The 19,686-nt window shown below is 45.9% G+C and overlaps 1 protein-coding gene across 1 annotated transcript; it reads right to left on the bottom strand.

The window, feature by feature from the left end:
* Nucleotides 1-7,418: 7,418 nt before the first annotated feature.
* Nucleotides 7,419-14,456, bottom strand: LOC115317067. The gene is made up of 3 exons (XM_040212789.1): nt 14,186-14,456; nt 11,118-11,318; nt 7,419-7,864 (listed from the first exon to the last, which is right to left on the bottom strand). Exons 1-3 carry the CDS (start codon nt 14,454-14,456, stop codon nt 7,458-7,460), a joined length of 879 nt encoding a protein of 292 aa, XP_040068723.1. The 3' UTR covers nt 7,419-7,457.
* Between the last annotated feature and the right edge of the window lie 5,230 nt (nt 14,457-19,686).

Genomic DNA, 19,686 nt, shown 5'->3' on the forward strand with positions numbered 1-19,686 from the left:
TGGGAAACGACCCTTTTTTGGCCGATTTTGACGGTTGAGGCAAGCTTTGTAGAGTGATAACTAAATAAATTCTGGGCCGCTTCAAAAGCTCTCGGGCATATGGGTCGCAGAACTGGAGGAGATGCATTATTATGGCTTATAGAGTACTGAGTGTCACCATTGATGGTACAATTATCGGCGCGTATGCCCAAATTTCTGGGACACACCCCTTTTTTGCCTGATTTTGACGTCTGAGGTTGTGATGACTTAAGAGATACTGGGCCGTTTCAAAAGCTCTTGGGCGCACGCGAAGAAAACCTACATAAGATTGATTAATTAGCAGTAACAGCGTGCTAAATGTCGCCATAAATGCTACTCTTCATGTCCCGTTTGCCAAAGTGTCTGGAACACGCCCACTCATTTTGGCATTTTTATTTTTAATACCATCCTTGGAAGTGGAATAGCTGGTGAAATGAAATTTGGACACTTTGTAAAAGATAGTTCGGATCAAAAAACGCTTTGACTCCTTAATTATTCAGCGCTTTAAGTATAATGTATTTGAGCTAATTACGCGATAAGAACAAAAAAAAAAAAAAACTGCATTTAGGTTTTGTGTTTATCAATTAAGAAAATATTCAGTGTAGTTGCCGTTTTGTTATACATTACATAAGTTGCTAAAAAAATGTATTTAGGACCGCAACAACGTCACTGAATCCTCGAGTCTCCTCACCAACTGCGGATTCTTTTTGGTATTTAAAGCCCTGGGGAACCACTTTAAATTTAGGTAATTTGAAAATAAAAACTGTTTCCATGGAGCTAGAGACATTGGCTATATATATAGCAAAATGCAACTAAATTGATCGTGTGGTTTTCTTAGGGTTTGCATCGAATGCTGAAAAGACGTATGATTTTTCTGCGGTTCGCCATAGGAACCAATGAGTAAAAGTTTGGTTGCATTTTGGCCAGACTTAATATAAACGCTGGACCACGAAAATTCTCGTAGAGGTTGAGGGCAACGTATTAAAACGTGACACAAAAGTGCAAAGGGATTGAGTGGTTAGTTTTCTTTGTATAAAAAAAGATCGCTTTGGTCCATTGAGTTACGGGCGCCGGCGCAGCGGCGGCCGATAGATGGCGTAAGTAGTAACGGCGCTCGCCTGTCCGAGAATCTTGGGGTTGTTTTTGCCGAACTTTCTTTCAAAATTTCTGCATGTGCGGAACTTTCCCTAATCTGAAGTTCGGCAGATTCAATCCATCACTAACCTTTACGGCGTGTGTGTGTGCAGGTGTTGTAAAAGATGGAAAGGGGGGGGGGGGGGAGAGGACCAGTTGTGTATGCGCACCGGGCTCTTTGGTCACTGGCTCCTTTTACGGCGCAGGCGATAGACCCCTTAGCAACGACGACCACGCCGGACTGGCTGCTCGCCAACGCGCCGGAACTTAAATTTCGGATTCGGACGGCGCGTGTATCACTCGAAGCGCGCTAACCCACGCCCGTGCGTGCGTTCACAGCGCTTCGCGCCGACAGTGTGCGGGTGCTAATTACAAGACTATTAACCCACTCAGCCCCCCCTCCAGTGTTAATCGTAAAAAAACAAAAAAAGAAATGTCGTAAATATCGTAAACATACTATGTGAAACCTTCTGGACATACCTCACGGCATCCGCACAGTGTACACTCTGGAAAAGTGTAGAAAAATTATCACTAAACTTTTTGGCCAAAGCTGCCCCTTTTACAACGATGCCTTCGATTTTTATTTCCGTTACTTTATCCGCATGCCACCCTTGTTTTATTAGCTCATTTACTTTTTTCCATACAACCCCGGATATCTCGCCATCTTTAAATAAATTATTGAAATACACGCGTTTAGCCTCCCTTAAAGTTTTTGTTAATTGATTTCTAAGTTTCTTAAATGCAACCAAGATGTTAACATCGTTAGTGTGCACGAATCTGTGGTACAGATTATATTTCTCATTTATCTTTTTTTTTTATTTCGGGTGTAACCCAGGGTTTGCGAGACTTTCGAGGAACCCTATGCAATTCATAAGGAAAGCAGCGGTCATATATCATTTTAAACCTTTCAAGAAAACAATTGAATGCTTCGTCAGCAGACACGCTAGACAGCACCGCACTCCAGACTTCGGAACTTATCTGTTGTTCAAAAGGATCAAGGTTTTTAGCGCTTATATTCCTAAAATAAATCTGATCACATATTTTTTTGAAGCTGTAGTCTACATTTGCAAGCATATATATTGGAAGGTGGTCAATAATACTTTCCCCAACCACTCCAGCAATTACGTCCGATTCTGAAATATTTGTTGAAAATAAATCCAACAACGCCGTATTTCGGGGTGTAATGCGAGTAGGCTGGGATATAACGTTGAAGAGTCCGTATGACTGGTATAAAGTCAGCAGTTCAGTTTATGTGAGGACGACGCAAGCATGTCTGTTAAAATCACCTCCAAAACAGACAGTCAATTTGCTTTCACCAAGAAACTTAAAATATACGTCGAGAAACTCAAGAAAGGAGGAGATATTACCACTTGGCGGGTGATAGACAACAGAAAAATTATTTTATTAAAATGCTAACAAAAAAATTCATTCATTCATTTAGACTGCATATTCTTGTTCAGGTACACAAATGGTGCATAAACAACAATACGCTAGTAAATACATGGCTATAATGAAAAACAATCGAAATTGTAATAAGACAGCATGTCATAGATATATAGAAGAAACAAAAAGTAAAAAGAAAGAAAGAAAAACACACGATAAACAAAGCTACTATTCACTCAACTTCGAAGTGTTTTCTTAACAGTTCGGGGATGAGTTTAAAGTGGCACTGACACCCCAAAGGTCTTATTTTTCTTGTCTAAAACGATGCAAATTGTAATCATAGAAAAAAAAATATGAGGCGAAAAAAAACTATTTGCACGCCCCCGCGCGTTTATTTATTTTCGACGAGCTTCTCTCCCTCTTCTCATCTCCTCGCTTCTTTCATTTGGAACGTAATCAAGTATACAATTTAGAAGCTTGGTAAGCGACATTTTTGTAATATTTAATAACCACATTCGTAAAACATGTTTTTTAACGCAATTGCGTACAGCCATTCTTTTTGAGCCACCGATAATCGGAGTCCGCAGAGATGTCGCCTCCTGTTTTTTTATCCTCCCTTGGAAAACATGGCGGCTCTCGGCACATGTAGTACTGAGGATGATCGGTGAGTCGGGAAATTCGGACGAAGTTCTCATTTTTAGGTGTCCGACGACCTCTCAGACCTCAAAAAGGAAATCGTCAAGCGGTCAGAGCAACTGGGTTTGGTGTCTGTGTACCGTAGTTTCGGTAGTGATTCCGCCGTGGCAGCCTTTCACGCAGAACCGGCGCGACGCGGCCCCTCACGTCGCTCGCAAAAGTCCACTGGGCGCTCTTTTCAACCTCACACCGTTTGAAAGAATTTGAGATCGCTGAAAGGACCCTAAAAGAACTTCATACTCGAAATTGAAGCGTCATCTGCTCACAGCAATAGGCGGCACACTCAAAGAGCGGTCGATCGGGGGACGCGGGCGAACAGGACACTTACCCCCGAATTCAGGAAGGTTCCTTTCCTTAGATCAGCGCCTTTCCTTTCGTAAGCGGCCACATTTACGAATCATGAATAAACCTTACCTTAGATTGGCTCCTTTACTCAAAGGTTTCCTGAGACGTTTCCTTACGAACGAAAGAAGCAACGTAGCTACCTTCGATGCTTCCTTTCCTTTTCTACTTGCAACATGGCGACGTTTCGGGAGCTCGATGATTACGATGATTTCGAAAGTGTTGTTGATTATTGGTGTAGGGCAGCCGAATTATGCAACGGAGAAATCTACCCGGTCCCACCTATCGTGCGTCCTCCGCTCAGGGATCGGCGAAACCCTATGGAGGTTTACAGTGATCGGAAATTCTCGGCACGCTATCGCTTCTCCAAAACGACGGTGCGAGAACTGTTGTGCCTTTTGTGCATTCGTCCGAGCACCGACGATCGCGGGAAGCCTCTCTCGCCTATGCTCCAGCTGTTGGTGGCACTGCGTTTTTATGGGGCAGGTGCATTTCAGACGGTCATCGGCGATCTGATTAACGTCTCCCAGCCCACTGTGTGTCGCGTCGTCGGCAACATCACCGACCTGATCATACAGGAACTCTTCCCAAAAGTGGTACAGTTTCCCGATGCTACCGGGCGCCGCAGCGTAACGCACGCTTTTTACAAGATCGGAAAGTTTCCGGGAGTGAGCGGCTGCATTACACTGCACACACGTGAGGATAAAGAGCCCCGGCGGCGACGACGCTGAAGTATTCCGTAACCGGAAAGGGTACTTCTCTATCAACGTGCAGGTAAGAGCGACTCGAGAAGTTTTGCGATGTGCGCTAATTTCACTTCATAGATCTATATATATATATATATATATATTTTTTTTTTTTTTATTTTTATGTGCTCGCAAGAAACGTATATATGTCCCGCGTCATTAATCATACTTTTCAAAGGTGCTGCTATGAAAGGAGTGTTGACGCAGGGAAGGACACACTTGATTTTTTTTAGCGAACTAAACACACCCAGGCTTAACTGTTAACTAACTTCCACTGAGTAGTTTATTTTGCATATCCATATCGAAAGGGGAAATGTCTGCAAAGTGCTTAATATTTCTATTTAATGCATCAATATTTTAGATTTTTAAACAAGCCATAATTTAGGTAAGAAGAGAGTTCCAATTTTCGGTGTCAAGATGTGACTCATTTCAAGAAAAAAATGAACTCCACATTTATTCCCAATGTGTATATGCATCTACAGGCCATCACAGGACCCGAGCTCCAGTTCTTTGACGTCGTCGCAAGCTGGCCTGGCTCCGTCCATGACAGTAGGATTTTTGATAACTGTCGAGCCAAGGTCCTCTACGAGGAAGCAGTGATGACCGGGGTGCTCCTTGGGGACATGGGCTATGCCTGCACACCGTATTTGATGACCCCCTTTGCAGATCCAGGCAAGGCAGGCAGCCCTCATGACAGGTAAGCTGTTCGCACTATACCCCAGCAGTAAAATAGGTGTCAGGATTGCACAGCTTATTTATGCGTAAACAGTTTTAGTGCTTATAAGCTGGCATTGTCATACAAAGCTGATGACGGAGGTGACGATGCACTTGTGAGTATGCAGATCGGGAATCCAATGTCGTGATTCCTACATGCTCTCATCAATCATGCATAAGCAGGCTATACTTTGCTTCATTCCACTATCGACTCCAGCTAAAAGCTACTGCAAGCTTCTAAAAATAGAATGTGATGGGAATTAACCGCACAGGAAATGAAGACAACCGGAAGGAACACAAGAGTTGCCAGTACAGCACTTGTCCAGTTGTGTGTGTGTGTGTTCCTTCCGTTGTCTTCGTTTTTCAAGCTGTTAATTCCTATCGTGGTAAATTCTTACATGGTAAATTCTTATACACAATCTGAACTTTTATTTCGACGAGCTAACACAAGTGCTGAACCATAAGCAGCATTCCAGAAGTTAAAATCTGCGACTATGCACTGACAAGCAAGAGTAATAAGGCAAGGAAGGCATAACGGGACAAAAAAGGAACACATGCTACACGAGTCATAAACATTGCATTTTTAAGCTCAATTTGGAATTTGCACTTTTATGTATGGCCAAGTTTCGTCTGTTTTATCACAACACAAAAGGAACCTGAGAATACAAGACTATTTTCACCAAGTTGGGGAACTTGCCTATACACAAAACGAAATTTTCTATGCAGGTACAACAAGGCCCATATCAAAACTCGAAACAGCATCGAGAGGGCATTCGGGGTTTGGAAGCGGCGCTTTCCATGCCTCGACATGAGGCTTCAGCACAAGCCCGAGCGATCTGCAGGCATCATCACGGCCTGCGCGGCTCTCCACAACCTGGGACGGCAACTGTTGGACCCTTGTCCGCCAGCCGTGCCCCTGCCCCCACTGCCAAAGCCCCGGCGCAGAAGGCCCTTGCCACCGTTGCCGCGGCTTCCAGCCGACACAGGAACGAATGTGAGAAACACAATTATTGCTAGGCACTTTACTTAAGTTCTTGCACCCCTTTCGGTGTCCTCCAAGGATCAAACCTACGGCCACTTTTTTTTCTTGTATTTATCAATGATCGAAACTTGTGCGTAAACAATGTGGATGCTTTTATATGCGGATGACATCAAACTTTTTACGAAAATTCAATCACAAGATGACTGTGTTTTTTTACAGGATGAAATATTACGCATTTCTGAACGGTGTTCTGAAAATTTTTTACTTGCTAACCCAGTTAAAACCAATGTACTCACTGTGTGTAGAAAACGCAAAAACATTTCTTACTCGTACATACTTGGCAATTGCACTATTCGATCGGTTGAACAAGTATGTGACCTCAGCGTTTATTTTCATAGCAATCTTTCCTTTTCAAGTCGTGTTAGTCAGAATGTTGCTTCAGCTTTTCGAGCGATGGGAATATCACGTGTGACGCGTAACTTTTCAAATTCTTTATGTGTCGTCCGCTTGTTTTGCTCCTTGTTGCTAGTTAGACCCGAGTTTTGTAGTGCTGTACGGAATTCGCTGACTGCAGTTGAAGCAGAGCGAATTGAAAGGGTTGAAAAACAATTTGTTCCAATTGTTGATAGGTATTTTGGAAGATGTTATTACGACTATGAGTACATTCTTAGAGAACTTTCTTTGCACAATTTATTAAAAAGAGCTTGTGATGTTTTATTAAAAAAAAGCTTGTGATGTTTTATTTTTACATAAATTTGTTCACGGCCATATAGATAGTGAATTGGTGATATTGCTGGTATATCATGTTCCAGCTTGTGCTATTAGAGGAACGAGTGTATTTTATCCCTTTGCGCAATTGCAATTGTCGCGATTGGTGCAGATGCAAATTTGTGGTAATGAATTGTCGCCTCATGTTGATGTTTTTTAAGATTTTTTAGTTTTTAAACGAGAGCTTGATTTATACCTTTTCGGCTATGGACCCACACCATATTTTGTAACAGTGGCAGACATCTTTATAGATTTTTCTTTTGTATTATATTTTATGTGCCACATTATAACCTACTGGTTCTTCTGGGGCACAAATCAAATAAAGCATTATTATTATTATTAACTTGGCCAGTGTGTTTGCAGTCATGTGCCTCAAAGCTGCCATCAGGCAACACAAGCAATCAGGGAAAGAAAGCACCTTCAAAACTTCTTATCTCATGACGAAGGCTTTCATCCTGGTTGAAGTAACTGGTAAACAGAGCATAGATAACACCCTTTTCCAATGACCCATGCCATGGCATAAATTGTTAATTATGTAACACTCGTAGATGCTCTTGTGGAATCTCATTTTTTGAAGAAATATGGAACGAATAAAAGATCTCGAAACAAAGGGCCTTTAAGTGTTTATTTTTTTAGCCAGGCAATGTTGCACACAACGCTCCTATTTGTGGCCTCTATCTGTTTAATTTCTTTGCCTCAGCAATTCTGAGCAGGACGAGCCTATTTTCGTTTCTAATTTTCTTCATTTTAAGCTTATGCTCACTCCGCCTTATTTCGTGCTCGGCTTTTAGGATCTTAAGGCGGAGGTCGTGTTCTTCGTCCTTCCTTTCTTGGTCCCGCGTGAGATGACCAAGCCGAACATCTTGTTCAGCACCTAGCGTGCGCTCCAGCACTCCAAAGCGCCCTCCAACGCGAGTAGGCGCCTCCCGGTGGGGACTTCCCTGGCGATCACTTGCTGCTGCAGATGGTCCAGCTGCAGCTGTGAGCTGCACCGTAGCTGTGAGGGGCACTCGAGCCATGGGGGCTGCTCCACCACTAGGCACCACAGAAACTTGGCTCTCTGGCTCACCCATAGCAGAATCTGCACACAGTATGAGAAACAAAGAATACATTCACATCACATTATGATCTCTAATATGTGAAGTCTGCTGACAAAATAGAAACTATAGGAATTTAAAAAGTTGAAGGCTCTATTCCCTATAGGTACGCTGGACATCCTTTTTCAACACTAATTTGGCTTACAGGACTAATGGAGGTTACATATTGAAGTGCAAGATACCCTTTTTCCTGTGTTAACACGAAACCCATTACTGTCGTTCCCTGCTTCAACGAACGCCGCTTCAACGAAATTTCCGGTTCAACGAATATTTTTTGGTTCCCCGTCAACGGCCCATAGGAGTCAATGCATAAGAATTCTCACTACGGCGAACAAAATCTTGTGCTGTTCCGCTTGAACAAAGTTTTACAGAGCAATTCGAAGTTTGAATGGTTAATTTTCCATACGAAAAACAAACTTTCGAGCACTGGTGCATTTTGGCACATAAAATATGTCTACTATAAAGTTTAAATCGCATGTTGAACCACCAGAAACTGCCACTATAACCGATACCCGAGCGCAACGTTGACCGGGCATGCAGGCCGCCATTACTTCATAAAGACGGCGATGAGGCTGGCCTTCCTACGCTGTTGCACCGATGTTTCTCTAGCTCTTGGCTTGATAACGCTCTGCTGCAGACTGTTTAAAGCCAAAGCTCAGTCTTTTTTTTTTCTTCTTCCTTTGTCGGTTGTCATTTTATCAGTACGGTACGACGACAACAACGGTACAGGGGCTTTTTGCGCATGGCATGATGGCACTGCCAAGCGAAACGCAAAAGTTTTTATCCTTACAAGATAAAGCTCGCATCCTGGCCAAAGTTGCAAGTGGACAGAAGAAAGCTGTCATCGCCGAAAAGTTCAGAATTTCTCCGAGTTCGTTGTCGACGATCCTAAAGTCGAAAGATGCAGTCAGTCAAAATGGCTCTTGCATCGGGGACATCGGCCAAACGAAAGAAATTGACACCGTCGGCGCACGAAGAGCTCGACAAGGCTGTGTACACATGGTTTGTGAAACCGAGGGCAAAAAGATACCCATCAGCGGAAGCGTCCTGCAGCAGAAGGCCTTAAATTTCGCTTGCCTGGTGGGAATCGACAACTTCAAAGCTAGCACCAGCTGGCTCAACAGGTTCAAGGCCCGCCATGACATTGTCGGCAAGACGCTTAGTGGCGAGTCGGCATCGGCAGACACAGGCAATGCTTCTGCTTGGATGTCAACAAACGTTTCTGCCTTGTTGAATGACTGCGAGATGTCTGACATTTACAACGCCGACGAAAGAGGGCTTTTCTATGAGATGCTGCCGTCCAAGACTCTGGAAATTAAAGGTCAGCGCTGCCATGGTGGAAAACACAGTAAAAAGCGCGTGACCATACTGCTGTGCACCAACATGGACGGATCCGACAAGCGTCCACAGCTGGTTATTGGCAAGAGTGCAAGGACCCGTTGTTTGAAAGGGAACAGGAGTCTTCCCGTCAAGTATGTGGCCAACAGCCGGTCTTGGATGACGCGGGCAATTTTTTCGGAATGGGTCGAAAGGTTCGACTGCGACATGAGGAGGCAGAGCCGGCGGGTTTGCTTGTTGCTGGACAACTGCTCCGCTCACTGAATTCCGGATGCTAAGCTCACAAATGTGGAGCTTAAGTACTTTCCAACTACCTGCACTTCAGTAATCCAGCCCCTTGACCAAGGTGTCATTAGAAGCCTCAGGTGTGCCTACCGCCAGCGAGTGATGCAGCGTCTCCTACTAAACGTGCACGCAGGTCGAGACACCAAGTTGAATCTCTACATCGTGCTGCAGATGATGGCTGCTGCATGGACTGCAACCAAATGTTCAGTCATCGCCAACTGTTTCATGCATGCGGGCTTCAAGCTCGAATACCCAGACGCCGACTCTGCTGAGGATAAGGAAACAGTGCGTCCGCCGAGAGAGGCAGTTACTTCTTGGGCTGCGCTTCAGTATGCCGGAACTGCGCCATCCGGTGTCGCGCTGGAAGATTTCATCAACGCTGACATGGATGTTATCGCTCATGAAGAAGTGAGTGACGAGGACATTATACAAAGAGTCCGCGGCGAGGCGCAGTCAGATGAAGACGACCTGCCGGACTTGCAGCCTCCGCCATCCATGGCACGTGTACTGGATGTGTTCGACGTTCTCAGAAACTACGTGGCTGCGCATGATGGCAACCTTGCCATGAACCTACTCGCCGAATGTGAAAACCGCGTCACGGAGCTCCTAACAAGGAAAAGGAAGCAGGCATCATCATGGTCGGATTGTTGACATTTCATCCAAGGTACCTGCTCATCAAGCACATCGTTAGCCCTACAATGCGACAGTGTGGGCCTTGATATTCACATTTTTACCCCATTACGGCGTGTTCAGTTGCGAGCTGTCAGAAAACTACTTTTGTAGGATTATTCATATTTACTCAATGGACTTTCCATGCATTCTTCCATTTCACACAGGTGAAAGGTCGGCTTTCTGCAGCTTGTATGCCGATATGTAAACATTTCGCACAGTAGTCACCAGAAGATTTTGTACCAGCAAAACTGGTAGACAGTAGGGGAAAGCTTGGCAGATGTCGATCAGTGGACAAAGTGCTTTTTCACAGCACTTGCGATTGAAAATTCCCTTCGGTGTGACAGGTCACGCGAGCTATTTCGTTCGGAAAACAACCTCAGAAGTTGCACTAACATTTATACAAATATGGCTGGCAGTATTATTGGCAGAGAAACAGGCAACGGTGTTGTAAGGGATGAATATCTGGTACCAGTTGTGCTGATTTTGTTTTAAGTAAGACAACTTTTTAGGAATAGAAACATTTCACTACTTGTTATTCTACTTTACGTTCCTTCCATATTCCAAAAGCCAAAATTGCAAAGTTATCTTGGTCATAAATGCATAAGTTGGTACAATATCACTTGCAAAGTAGTTATCGAGCCTCAGTCAGCTTTACTTTTGCGCAAACCACCGACGAAAAAGCATTGTATCGGAAACAGTGGAATAGATGCGGAGCAATGCGACCAAGCAAATAGGCCTTACTTTGCGTCTGCTTTGTTTCTTCCCTCTTTTGCTCAATCTCTTTCGCGTTATGCTTCTCCGAAGTATCTACTGGACTGAGGGACGTGTGCCTCTCAGTCCAGTAAAATCAATTACAAACACCTTGTAGAACATAGCAGCTGAGGGTTACCGTCCTTCAGGAGGCCGACCCCCAGAGAACTCTGGAAGGTTTCCTTCCCTTACCTGAGAAGCCTTCCAAGGAGAGCTCCTCATCAGCCCGTTGCACTACCATCGGCTCCAGGATGTCGGCCACGCTAAAGAGTGCTTGGCCGGCATGCCTGCCGTCGCTGTCGCCGCCGTTGACCAGCCGCGTGGCCATGTGTGGGGCTGCAGCCCCCACAAGTACGGAAAGCTGGCTCAAGCCAGCTCCTGGTGGTCCTCCTCCTAAAGAGATGTAATACCATACACGCCACTTTGTAGGCAGGTTCCACAGACTTCGGTAAAACGGCAAATATTACAGTGAAGAGTAAAAGCGCAACGTACAGTCACACAAATTTAACTTGGGAAAGGGATGCCCACCACAGACAACACCTGGCCCTAGTTTTGTGTGCTGCACAATACACCGTTATCATAACAATAGGTCTGTTCAATTCGCCTGAACTGGCTGAAGTAGTTCGCGCAGTGCAGGAACTGGCGCATTCGATTTAACCGGAGGTTGCACGGCCCCTGCATGGCCGCGTTTGATTCATCTCAGTGCTGCACGAGTTATCCTCGGCATGCCTTGCTGCATACCCGACCCCGAGGAATAACACGGAGCCAACGGTTCGAACATCAAGAAACTACATTCAATTGGACATGGACGAGACAATGAAAAATACTACCAGAAAACCAACAAGCACTGGCGGCGCTTGAGTTTCGCCAGCGACTGTCTGCGCGCCGCCTCTGATCCGCCTTATCTAGGCGGCGCGTGCAATGCGTGCGTGGCCGGCTTGACTCCGCCACCACGAGGGAAAGTTCACCACCTGTGCCCTGTAGTCGGGCAACTGGCTGGGGAGCTGCCGCTCCCTCTCCCCCCCCCCCCCTTCCCCCCCTCAAACTTCACTGGCATGGCGATGACAGTGTCGTCGTTGTGGGCGTCGAGGTGGATGGCGCTGCTGGGCAGACTGGCGTAGAAGGTCCAGTCGGCGCCGCTAGACGAGCGCGATGGCGCGTTCGAGGTCACGCTCACCTAATTTGTTCAACGTTTCTCTGACAGACGGGCAATCCTCAAGCAAGGTTCAGGTACAGCAGTCCATTGTGCTGCATTGCTGTTAGGGTCCGCGGGGTCGTCCTGTAGAGGTTACCACGAGTCCTGGCAGATAAAGAAATCACTGATGCCACTTCTTTCCATTACACAGAGTCTGCAGCCTCACGGCTCCTCCAGCTGTCATCGCTGTACCAGAAGCTACCTGCAAATGAGTTTCGTATTCCCGGAGGCTTATCTTGTTTGCTTCGCAGATTTAAAAAACGAAATCCCCTATAAACGAGATAGTGGCCCCCAAATCCAGAAGTGCGACAACGGGAACATCAAGCAGCGAAATCGTCATGCGCAGTTCAATGATGTTAGGCTCGGGCTGGATTAAACATACTGATGGAATCTGTGCTGCGACCTCGCTGCCCCCAGGGACTGTAACGGCCGTCGGCGTGTGGCTGTCTGGTTTCAGCGTCGCTGGCCGTAGTAGTTTCCCTGGTTGTTCTGGTTCCGGGTCTTTGCCGCCGTCTCGTGCCACCTCTTGTTTGTAGTGTCCAGAAGTCTTGGACAATGGTTTTGGTGATGTCCGGGCTGCTTGCACTCATAGCAGCAGTCCGACGACGACAGTTGCCTGCTTAGGCCACTCGCACTGAGGTGCCCGTCCGACCGCCTTCAGTGATCGAGTAAAGGACCACAATGGGAGGGCCTCCACTAGGCTTGTGAACGGCTGTCAAGGGGAGGGTTTGTTCTGTTGTGGCTGGGGTCAATGCTGCATGGCTGCGGGATTTCGACCGCAGCGTGCCAGTTTTTCCCAGCACTTGCAGGAGCAGACTGGTGGAGATGGTTCGCTTGGGTGGTGATCTCCATTGGGCCCCAGCTTCGATAGGGCGCGGCCAACGACATCCCACCTGTCGTGGCAAACCCCGCTCGGGACTTTCATGGGCCCCCCTGTGACCTCAGGGGACGCCTCGATGAAGACAAACATCCTCTTACCCCGCACGGTAGAACGCCATGCATGCCACACCAATCCTCCTGGTTGACGTGGTGGGGAAGGGAGGTCTCGTTCGGATAGTCCACTTGTGTAGATGCCTCGGGGCCCCGCCATGCCGGTTCGAGCGCGTGCATGGCTGGTGGCGGCGGCACAGTTCCGCTCGGCATGAATAGCTTCCTCGATGAGGCAAGCAACCCAGGCTAGCTTTTCAAAAGTCTTAAAGGTGCGGCTGATGAGGTAGACGTGGTATCTTGGGTGGTACTGTTTCCTGACCTGAGCTACTCTGTCCGACTCTGGTGAATTCAGGTCTGCCCTTTTGAAGAGGGTGCTACGTCCTTGCCTTCAGCTCTCGGAAAATCTGCGTTTCGTAGCCTGCACGCATGGAACTCTTCTTAAAACCTTGTCTGGAAGTCCGCCAGGCTGGCTTTGCATCGCCGCTGCACGACTCCTTCACTGCTACTACACTTTTCTGAACTCGCACTGAACTAGTTCGGAACTTTCTGGTGGAATCAAACAGACCTAATGTTAGCTTGATACTGTTATTCCTCATATACTCCCAACTGAAAAATCCTATTGGTACCGGCTGGGTCTGTGGAGAAAATAATCGGGAACCAATTGGAACCAGTAACAATCAGAACTCATGTTAATGCTTAGTTTTTGTTAAAGTTGATTTTTTTTTCATTAGAAGAATGTTGCCAGCTGGAACCAACTAAATCACATTGGTTCCAGTTAATACCGTTTGGAATTCCAAGTGGGTTTAAAGGGAAGCTTTTACTGAGTACACACTTTTTACACACGCACAGACGACGGCGCCACTGCAATGCGGGATCGGCGCCTCTCCGATTTCACTAGTACAACCTATGGTTCTCGATAGCAAAGGTTTTCGCGTAACACTAGATACCTGAATCGGACACTACCGATATGCAGCTGCCAGCACGTTAAATAAACCCTGAAACGAACAGAACACGAGGCGAAGTTAAAACAGAAAGCTCTAAACACAATTTCCTTTCGATACAGGGTTTATGACGTCAAGCTTACACCGGCTCACACGGACTCCTCATTCAACGTAGTTATGAAAAGCAAACTCACCTGTTGCAATACGATCTCTGTTGTCGGACGATACTTCCTTTTTCCATTTTGTTTTTAAGTTGTCCCAGCACTTCTTGAGCTGTTTTGAATCGCGTGCTCGGACCCCGTGGTTACTATTATATTCGATCGTGAGGAGCTCCCACGCCTTCACCCTTGCCTCTGTCGATGACTTGTTCGTACATCGGTTCTCGATGACTGGGTACTTCGGCACCAGCTCCGCGAGAAGAAACTTCTCATTTTCAGAGAAAAAAACTTTCTTCGGCTCCGCCATGGCGCTCAACGTAAATGAAAAAATCAGAGCACAAACGAGACTGGAAAAAAGGAAAGAAAAGCAGCAGGAAAAGCAACGATAAAAAGAGATCGACCAGCAACGCGACGCCGAGCTGCGCTGTGCGTTGCCAGACGAGACTACGATATTGTCAAAATCCGCTAAACATTCACGTCTTTAAATTATTAGAATCGTATTTTAACGTATATCGAACCCCAGAACACATTACACTACAAATTATTTGATATTGTAGTTTTTCTCAGCACGAATTTTAGAGTACTAACAATAAAATGTACTGCAGTCTCGACCCCAGACGTGCTCATAGTATCCTTGGACGACGAAGGAGCCTTTGGTCTGCTCCTTACGTAAGGAAAGGGCGAGACGCGTTTCTGACACGAAACGGCCCCTTTCCTTTCCTTTTCCCATTTCCTTTCCTTACGTAAGGTAAGGAAAGGCGGAAAGTGAAGTGGCGTTCTTGAATTCGGGCGTTAGGATCGGGACGGTTCGGAGGCGTGAGAGAAACCCGAGTTGCAGGACGACTCAATCTTTGACGTCACAGGACTGGCGCGGGGCGCGCGGGAACTTCAAATTTGGCTTTGGGAAATTTTTTTCTTACTTCACAAATACTGAGTTCCAAGTTTGGAATTCAGAGTAATGTCCAAACATCGTTTTCAATCGTTGGGGATAATAAAAAATAATGATTTTGACCTTTCAGTGCTCCTTTAGAGAACAAATGTTTCTTTCAGCGGCTGTTTATTCCAGTTTTCAAAAGTATGAAGAAAAATTGAATACCGGAGCACGTCATGCCGTGGCCATGGCTCTACAATATAATACTCCTGTTGACGTGTTGGAGAGCATTAACCGAAAGGTAATTGCTTACCGAAATAATAGGTCCATTAATGTGCATGGCAGCAGCCACAAGCTAGAATGCCGTGACGACAGAGCGCAACTTGTGTACGCTCGTCCCTGTTTAGTATAACTTCTACAATCAACTGCCGGGAAAACAGCATCCGACAGCATGACACGGAACCTTCCGTGAATATACTACCTTATATCGAGAGCGCTTTTTGTGTAGGGGCGGGACAGGACTCTCAATACGCCAGTCGAAGACGCGCTCCAGGCACCATAGTTTGCTAGTACAGTTATCTCTCATTAATACAGACACCTCCGACCCCCCCCCCCCCCCCTCCGTCCTTCAAAAAAAATGTCCATAGAATGAGCTCTCTATATTAACGATAAAAAAATATACGTATCTGCACTGTTCGTCCCTGAAAATGGTATCTTTAAAGCGGGGTACTCATACTAACGAGGCCATATTAATGAGACGTACATCAATGGAAGGTTAATGACAGCTTTTCGCTCATGAGAAAAAAATAATACGAAACAAACAGGCGATCATGTTTTTCTGCTATCTGCGTGGGGCTCTAACCTTCAATCGCGGAGTTAATTTTATAATCGCTCGCGTGGAAATCTTAGGCTACCGTCACGCTGCTACAACATTAACGCGGTCTGCCAACACTGTATGTGTTGCATTGCTTGCTCGTATGACATTGCTATTACAAAAAAAAAGAAAAAAAAGAACTGTCTGCAGACATGATGGAAGCATACATGCGTGAAGCAAAAATTGTTCAAACATGCCTGAGGAACGTCCGCATATAATTTTGTCATTATGTCTGCAGCCGACGCCGTGTTTCTTCATGTTTTATTTTTGCATGATGCATGAGAAGTGCGTCTGGAGCTTTCTGGCCTTCCAGAACCAACAGACGACTCTTGACTCGGAACGGGCCTAGCCGCGCTTAACGTCGTGGTGCCCCGTTTTCGATCGGCAACGGAATCAACTTCAACACCGGGACTCGAACCTGGCCACGACAAAAAAGCGACGCAAATCTGCTCCAGGCGAAAACCATTTCTCACTGGACTGTAGTTCACCGATACATGCTTTCTGTTTTTGTTAAGTTGAGTTTTATAACACTTAGCTTTGGTACGCAAGAAACAATGTTTGGACCAAAGTTAAAACTCTATATACACGGGGCTAAATGTTGATGGTGGTGGAGGGAAATATAGGGCGTGCCGTGCAAAGAATTGATCGGTGATCAAGAAACGCGAGCGATTGGAAAATATAGGTGTGTGCCTCAGTGACGCGGTCAAGCATCTAAATCAAGAAAGCTTCGGGCAGAAAAATGACCCAGGTATTTTCTCTCTCAATTCCACGTGTCTCATTTCCCGTGACGCCTCTCCGTTGTACTTTCCCTGAACGTTTCCTTTTTTTCTTTTATTTCATATAATAAATGTTAAGATATTCTGTCTGAAGACATCACCAATATCTGTGCTATCTGCATGGAGGACATTTATCAATAAAAAAAGCCGCTGCCAGGAGAAGCAATAAGGATCGATCGCGCTTTCTCATTTTCAAAGGATCGAAATTCCGCCCCCTTGAATCGTGCCATTATTTGCTTTCATGGGGAGAGATGACAGCCTGCGGAAATCCGAGCCCTAAATAAAAATCTTAAAGAACCCTCAAGGCTCTCGATTTGATTGGAGATTTCTCAGACTTCTTCGCTCTGCTCTGTGGTTTAGTTCTCGGCTGCCAAAGACGCCTGTCGAAGATGCTTGCATGTCTTCTCATAGCCTTGTCTGTTGTCTCAATGCCCGTTGCACCGCTGAGCTCAACAAAAAACGATGTGCATCTTCTTCTCCAGAATGACACAGACATCGACGTTCTCTGCGCAAGTGGAAACATGAACAGCTTTCTCTTCCGGCGCAGGATCGGCACCATCTTCAGAGCAAGGTACTGGTGCGGCTCCTGGTCGGTGTACCTCGAGCACCTCCGTTACAGCACTGCCGACAACAAAAAGAAGGTGGCTGTTATTTCTGAGTCCTTATGGAACAGTAGCCTATGGTGGTTACTCTCTTCCGACGAGATTGTTTCCACTTTGTTTATTCTTTCTGAGACAAATCGATTATCATGCGTCCGGGCTCGTGGATACCACGGCCAATTTGTTTACAACCCATTGGTGAATGCAGAAAGCCTCGACATTAAACAGGGCTTAGTATGGAACTGCACAAACAGCGGCGAAAACAGCCTGATGAATTCAGCCGTGCCGGAGCACAGCTTTCCGGCCACCCAAACCTGGCAGCTACTTAGGAACCAGAGCTTCGTGCTTGGGTGTCTGTTTCCTAAGTGCGAGATCCGGGAAGCTAAAGTTATATTAGATGGTTTGTTGTTCCTTGGTGTTCATTTCAGAACAGTAAAGGTGAAAAACGAGCATTTGATTGCAGATATGGTGAAGCGTAGGATAGACATTGTGGTCGACCGTGTTGTGCCCGACGCAAACCGCTGGCGACTGCTCCACTTTCCACCCTTCTACTGCAACGGGAGGACTGTCTTCTACACGGTTCGTAAGCCTTCAAGCCGTGCGGGTGCGTTTATCCGAGAAACACCGATGGCCCTCTTCACAATTCTGTTCCTATCGATGGTTACCTGCGCACTAGGCTTCTGTCTCATCAACTACTGCTCGGGAAAGGGGCTCCTCAATGGCATCCAAGACGTGGGGCTGGTTCTTGTCTCAACGGCAATGCTCTTCTCGTACCCCATACCAGAACGGTTCCAACGTGTTCTGGCTGGACGCATCGTGCTCTTATGCTGGATGGGTGGCGCATTCTCGCTTGCCGCCTACTTCCAAAGCCTGTTGACGTCCAGCCTGAGTTCCGGATATGTCTGGGACGCAGACGACACCATAGAGAAGCTCTATCCCAGGCTCGCATCTGGGAAAGTGCTACCGTGTGTGGCAAAGGGCACCTACTTCGAACGTCTTCTGCTGCAGACAGACGACAAGCAGGGCATCATCGGTGCCATGGCGGCCGCTCGCAGGCGATCGTCCAACAAAGATTCCACAGTGAGCGACACAGACGAGGGCTGCATGGAGAAGGTTCTCGGAGGTAGTAACGTGTTCCTCTCGCATGAGAACCACGAATACTTCATAGCGAAGCACGGCTACACGCTCACTGCTGGGAAAGACACAATCCACCAGTTGTACGCTAGCACCCCGGTGCGAAAGGACTTGCCGCTCAGAAAGAGTTACGGCCATCTGGTGGCGAGAATGTTCGAGACTGGTTTGCTACCCCGCAGAATGAGCATCAAGTATTGGTACTTTTCTCGTTTTGGGGATGTACAAGTCTCCCTAAAGCCCTACGATGCCACACAGTTTCTCATAGTCTACTACTTATGTTGCGGAGCGGCTACAATTGTGTTGATAGTAGAAATAATGATGTTTCGCATGTTTCAAAATAATACAGCTCTATTTCTTGTTGACATCTCAGCTCGGCATGGCGCAGCGAGAGCAGCGCCAACTGGCATGAGTGTTGTGTAGGTGTGATTGAATACATGTGCACTTGATGACATTCTATTGCGCTTAAATTGCTTTTCTTAAAAAAGTATTAAAATAAAAAAAAATATTGAAATGTCCTACTTAGGAGTGCAATCTTTTTTATTTATTTTTTTAAATGCTGAATAAGTTTGCCGGTTCCCGTAGCTAGGTATTTTACATAATTATCCCATTGCATATGTTCTAAAGAAAGTTACACATAGCACATTGTGCTGTTTGATTATTTCAATGTGGTCGGTACCGATCTTTTGATTATAATATCTTGTAACGTGCTTACTTACATTTCTAAAAGCAATTGCTTTAGATTTTACAGTGTTGATTTTAAGATTATTAATGGATGACCACGAAAGAAACTTTTCTAAAACTAAGTTTGCCTAGTTATGAGTTCGTCCATATTTAACGCAGACAGAAATACAGTCGTGTCGTCTGAATGCACGGGAAAAAGTGATTGGTTCCAAATATTGACTAGATCGTTCACATAGATATAAAAAAACAGAGGACCGAGTATGCTGCCCTAGGGCACACCAAACTTCAAGAGTTGCAAAGAGGAAACATGTTCATTCACTGAGACGCATTGCTTACGATGTTCTAAATATGAGTGAAGGGGACAGTACTGACCGTGATGTACTTTCCCGCGTGAAAAGAATGTTAGTTTCCGGATCTGTGAAAACCTTTTATCTTAAGGTACATACCAACACGCTACCAGTAAAGACTTGGTTAGCAAAAAAAGGCATGTTTGTACCATGGGGCGAGGATTGTTTTTTGTGCTAGAAACTGGAGACCGTGGAGCACATGTCCCTGGACTGCTGGAATGCTATCCTGTTCTGGGACGTGCTCCAACGCACTCT

This window comes from Ixodes scapularis, unplaced genomic scaffold (assembly GCF_016920785.2).
Source record: "Ixodes scapularis isolate PalLabHiFi unplaced genomic scaffold, ASM1692078v2 PGA_scaffold28__5_contigs__length_5199819, whole genome shotgun sequence".
Taxonomy (NCBI): domain Eukaryota; kingdom Metazoa; phylum Arthropoda; class Arachnida; order Ixodida; family Ixodidae; genus Ixodes; species Ixodes scapularis.

What these genes read in the sequence shown, in the direction of transcription:
- LOC115317067 (XM_040212789.1), bottom strand. Translation starts at nt 14,456, where the DNA reads ATGGCGGAGCCGAAGAAAGTTTTTTTCTCTGAAAATGAGAAGTTTCTT. An exon ending in CAGAGATCGTATTGCAACAG is followed by an intron (nt 11,319 to 14,185) that starts GTGAGTTTGCTT and finishes ACATCTCTTTAG; the next exon opens with GAGGAGGACCACCAGGAGCT. An exon ending in CTCCTTGGAAGGCTTCTCAG is followed by an intron (nt 7,865 to 11,117) that starts GTAAGGGAAGGA and finishes TACTGTGTGCAG; the next exon opens with ATTCTGCTATGGGTGAGCCA.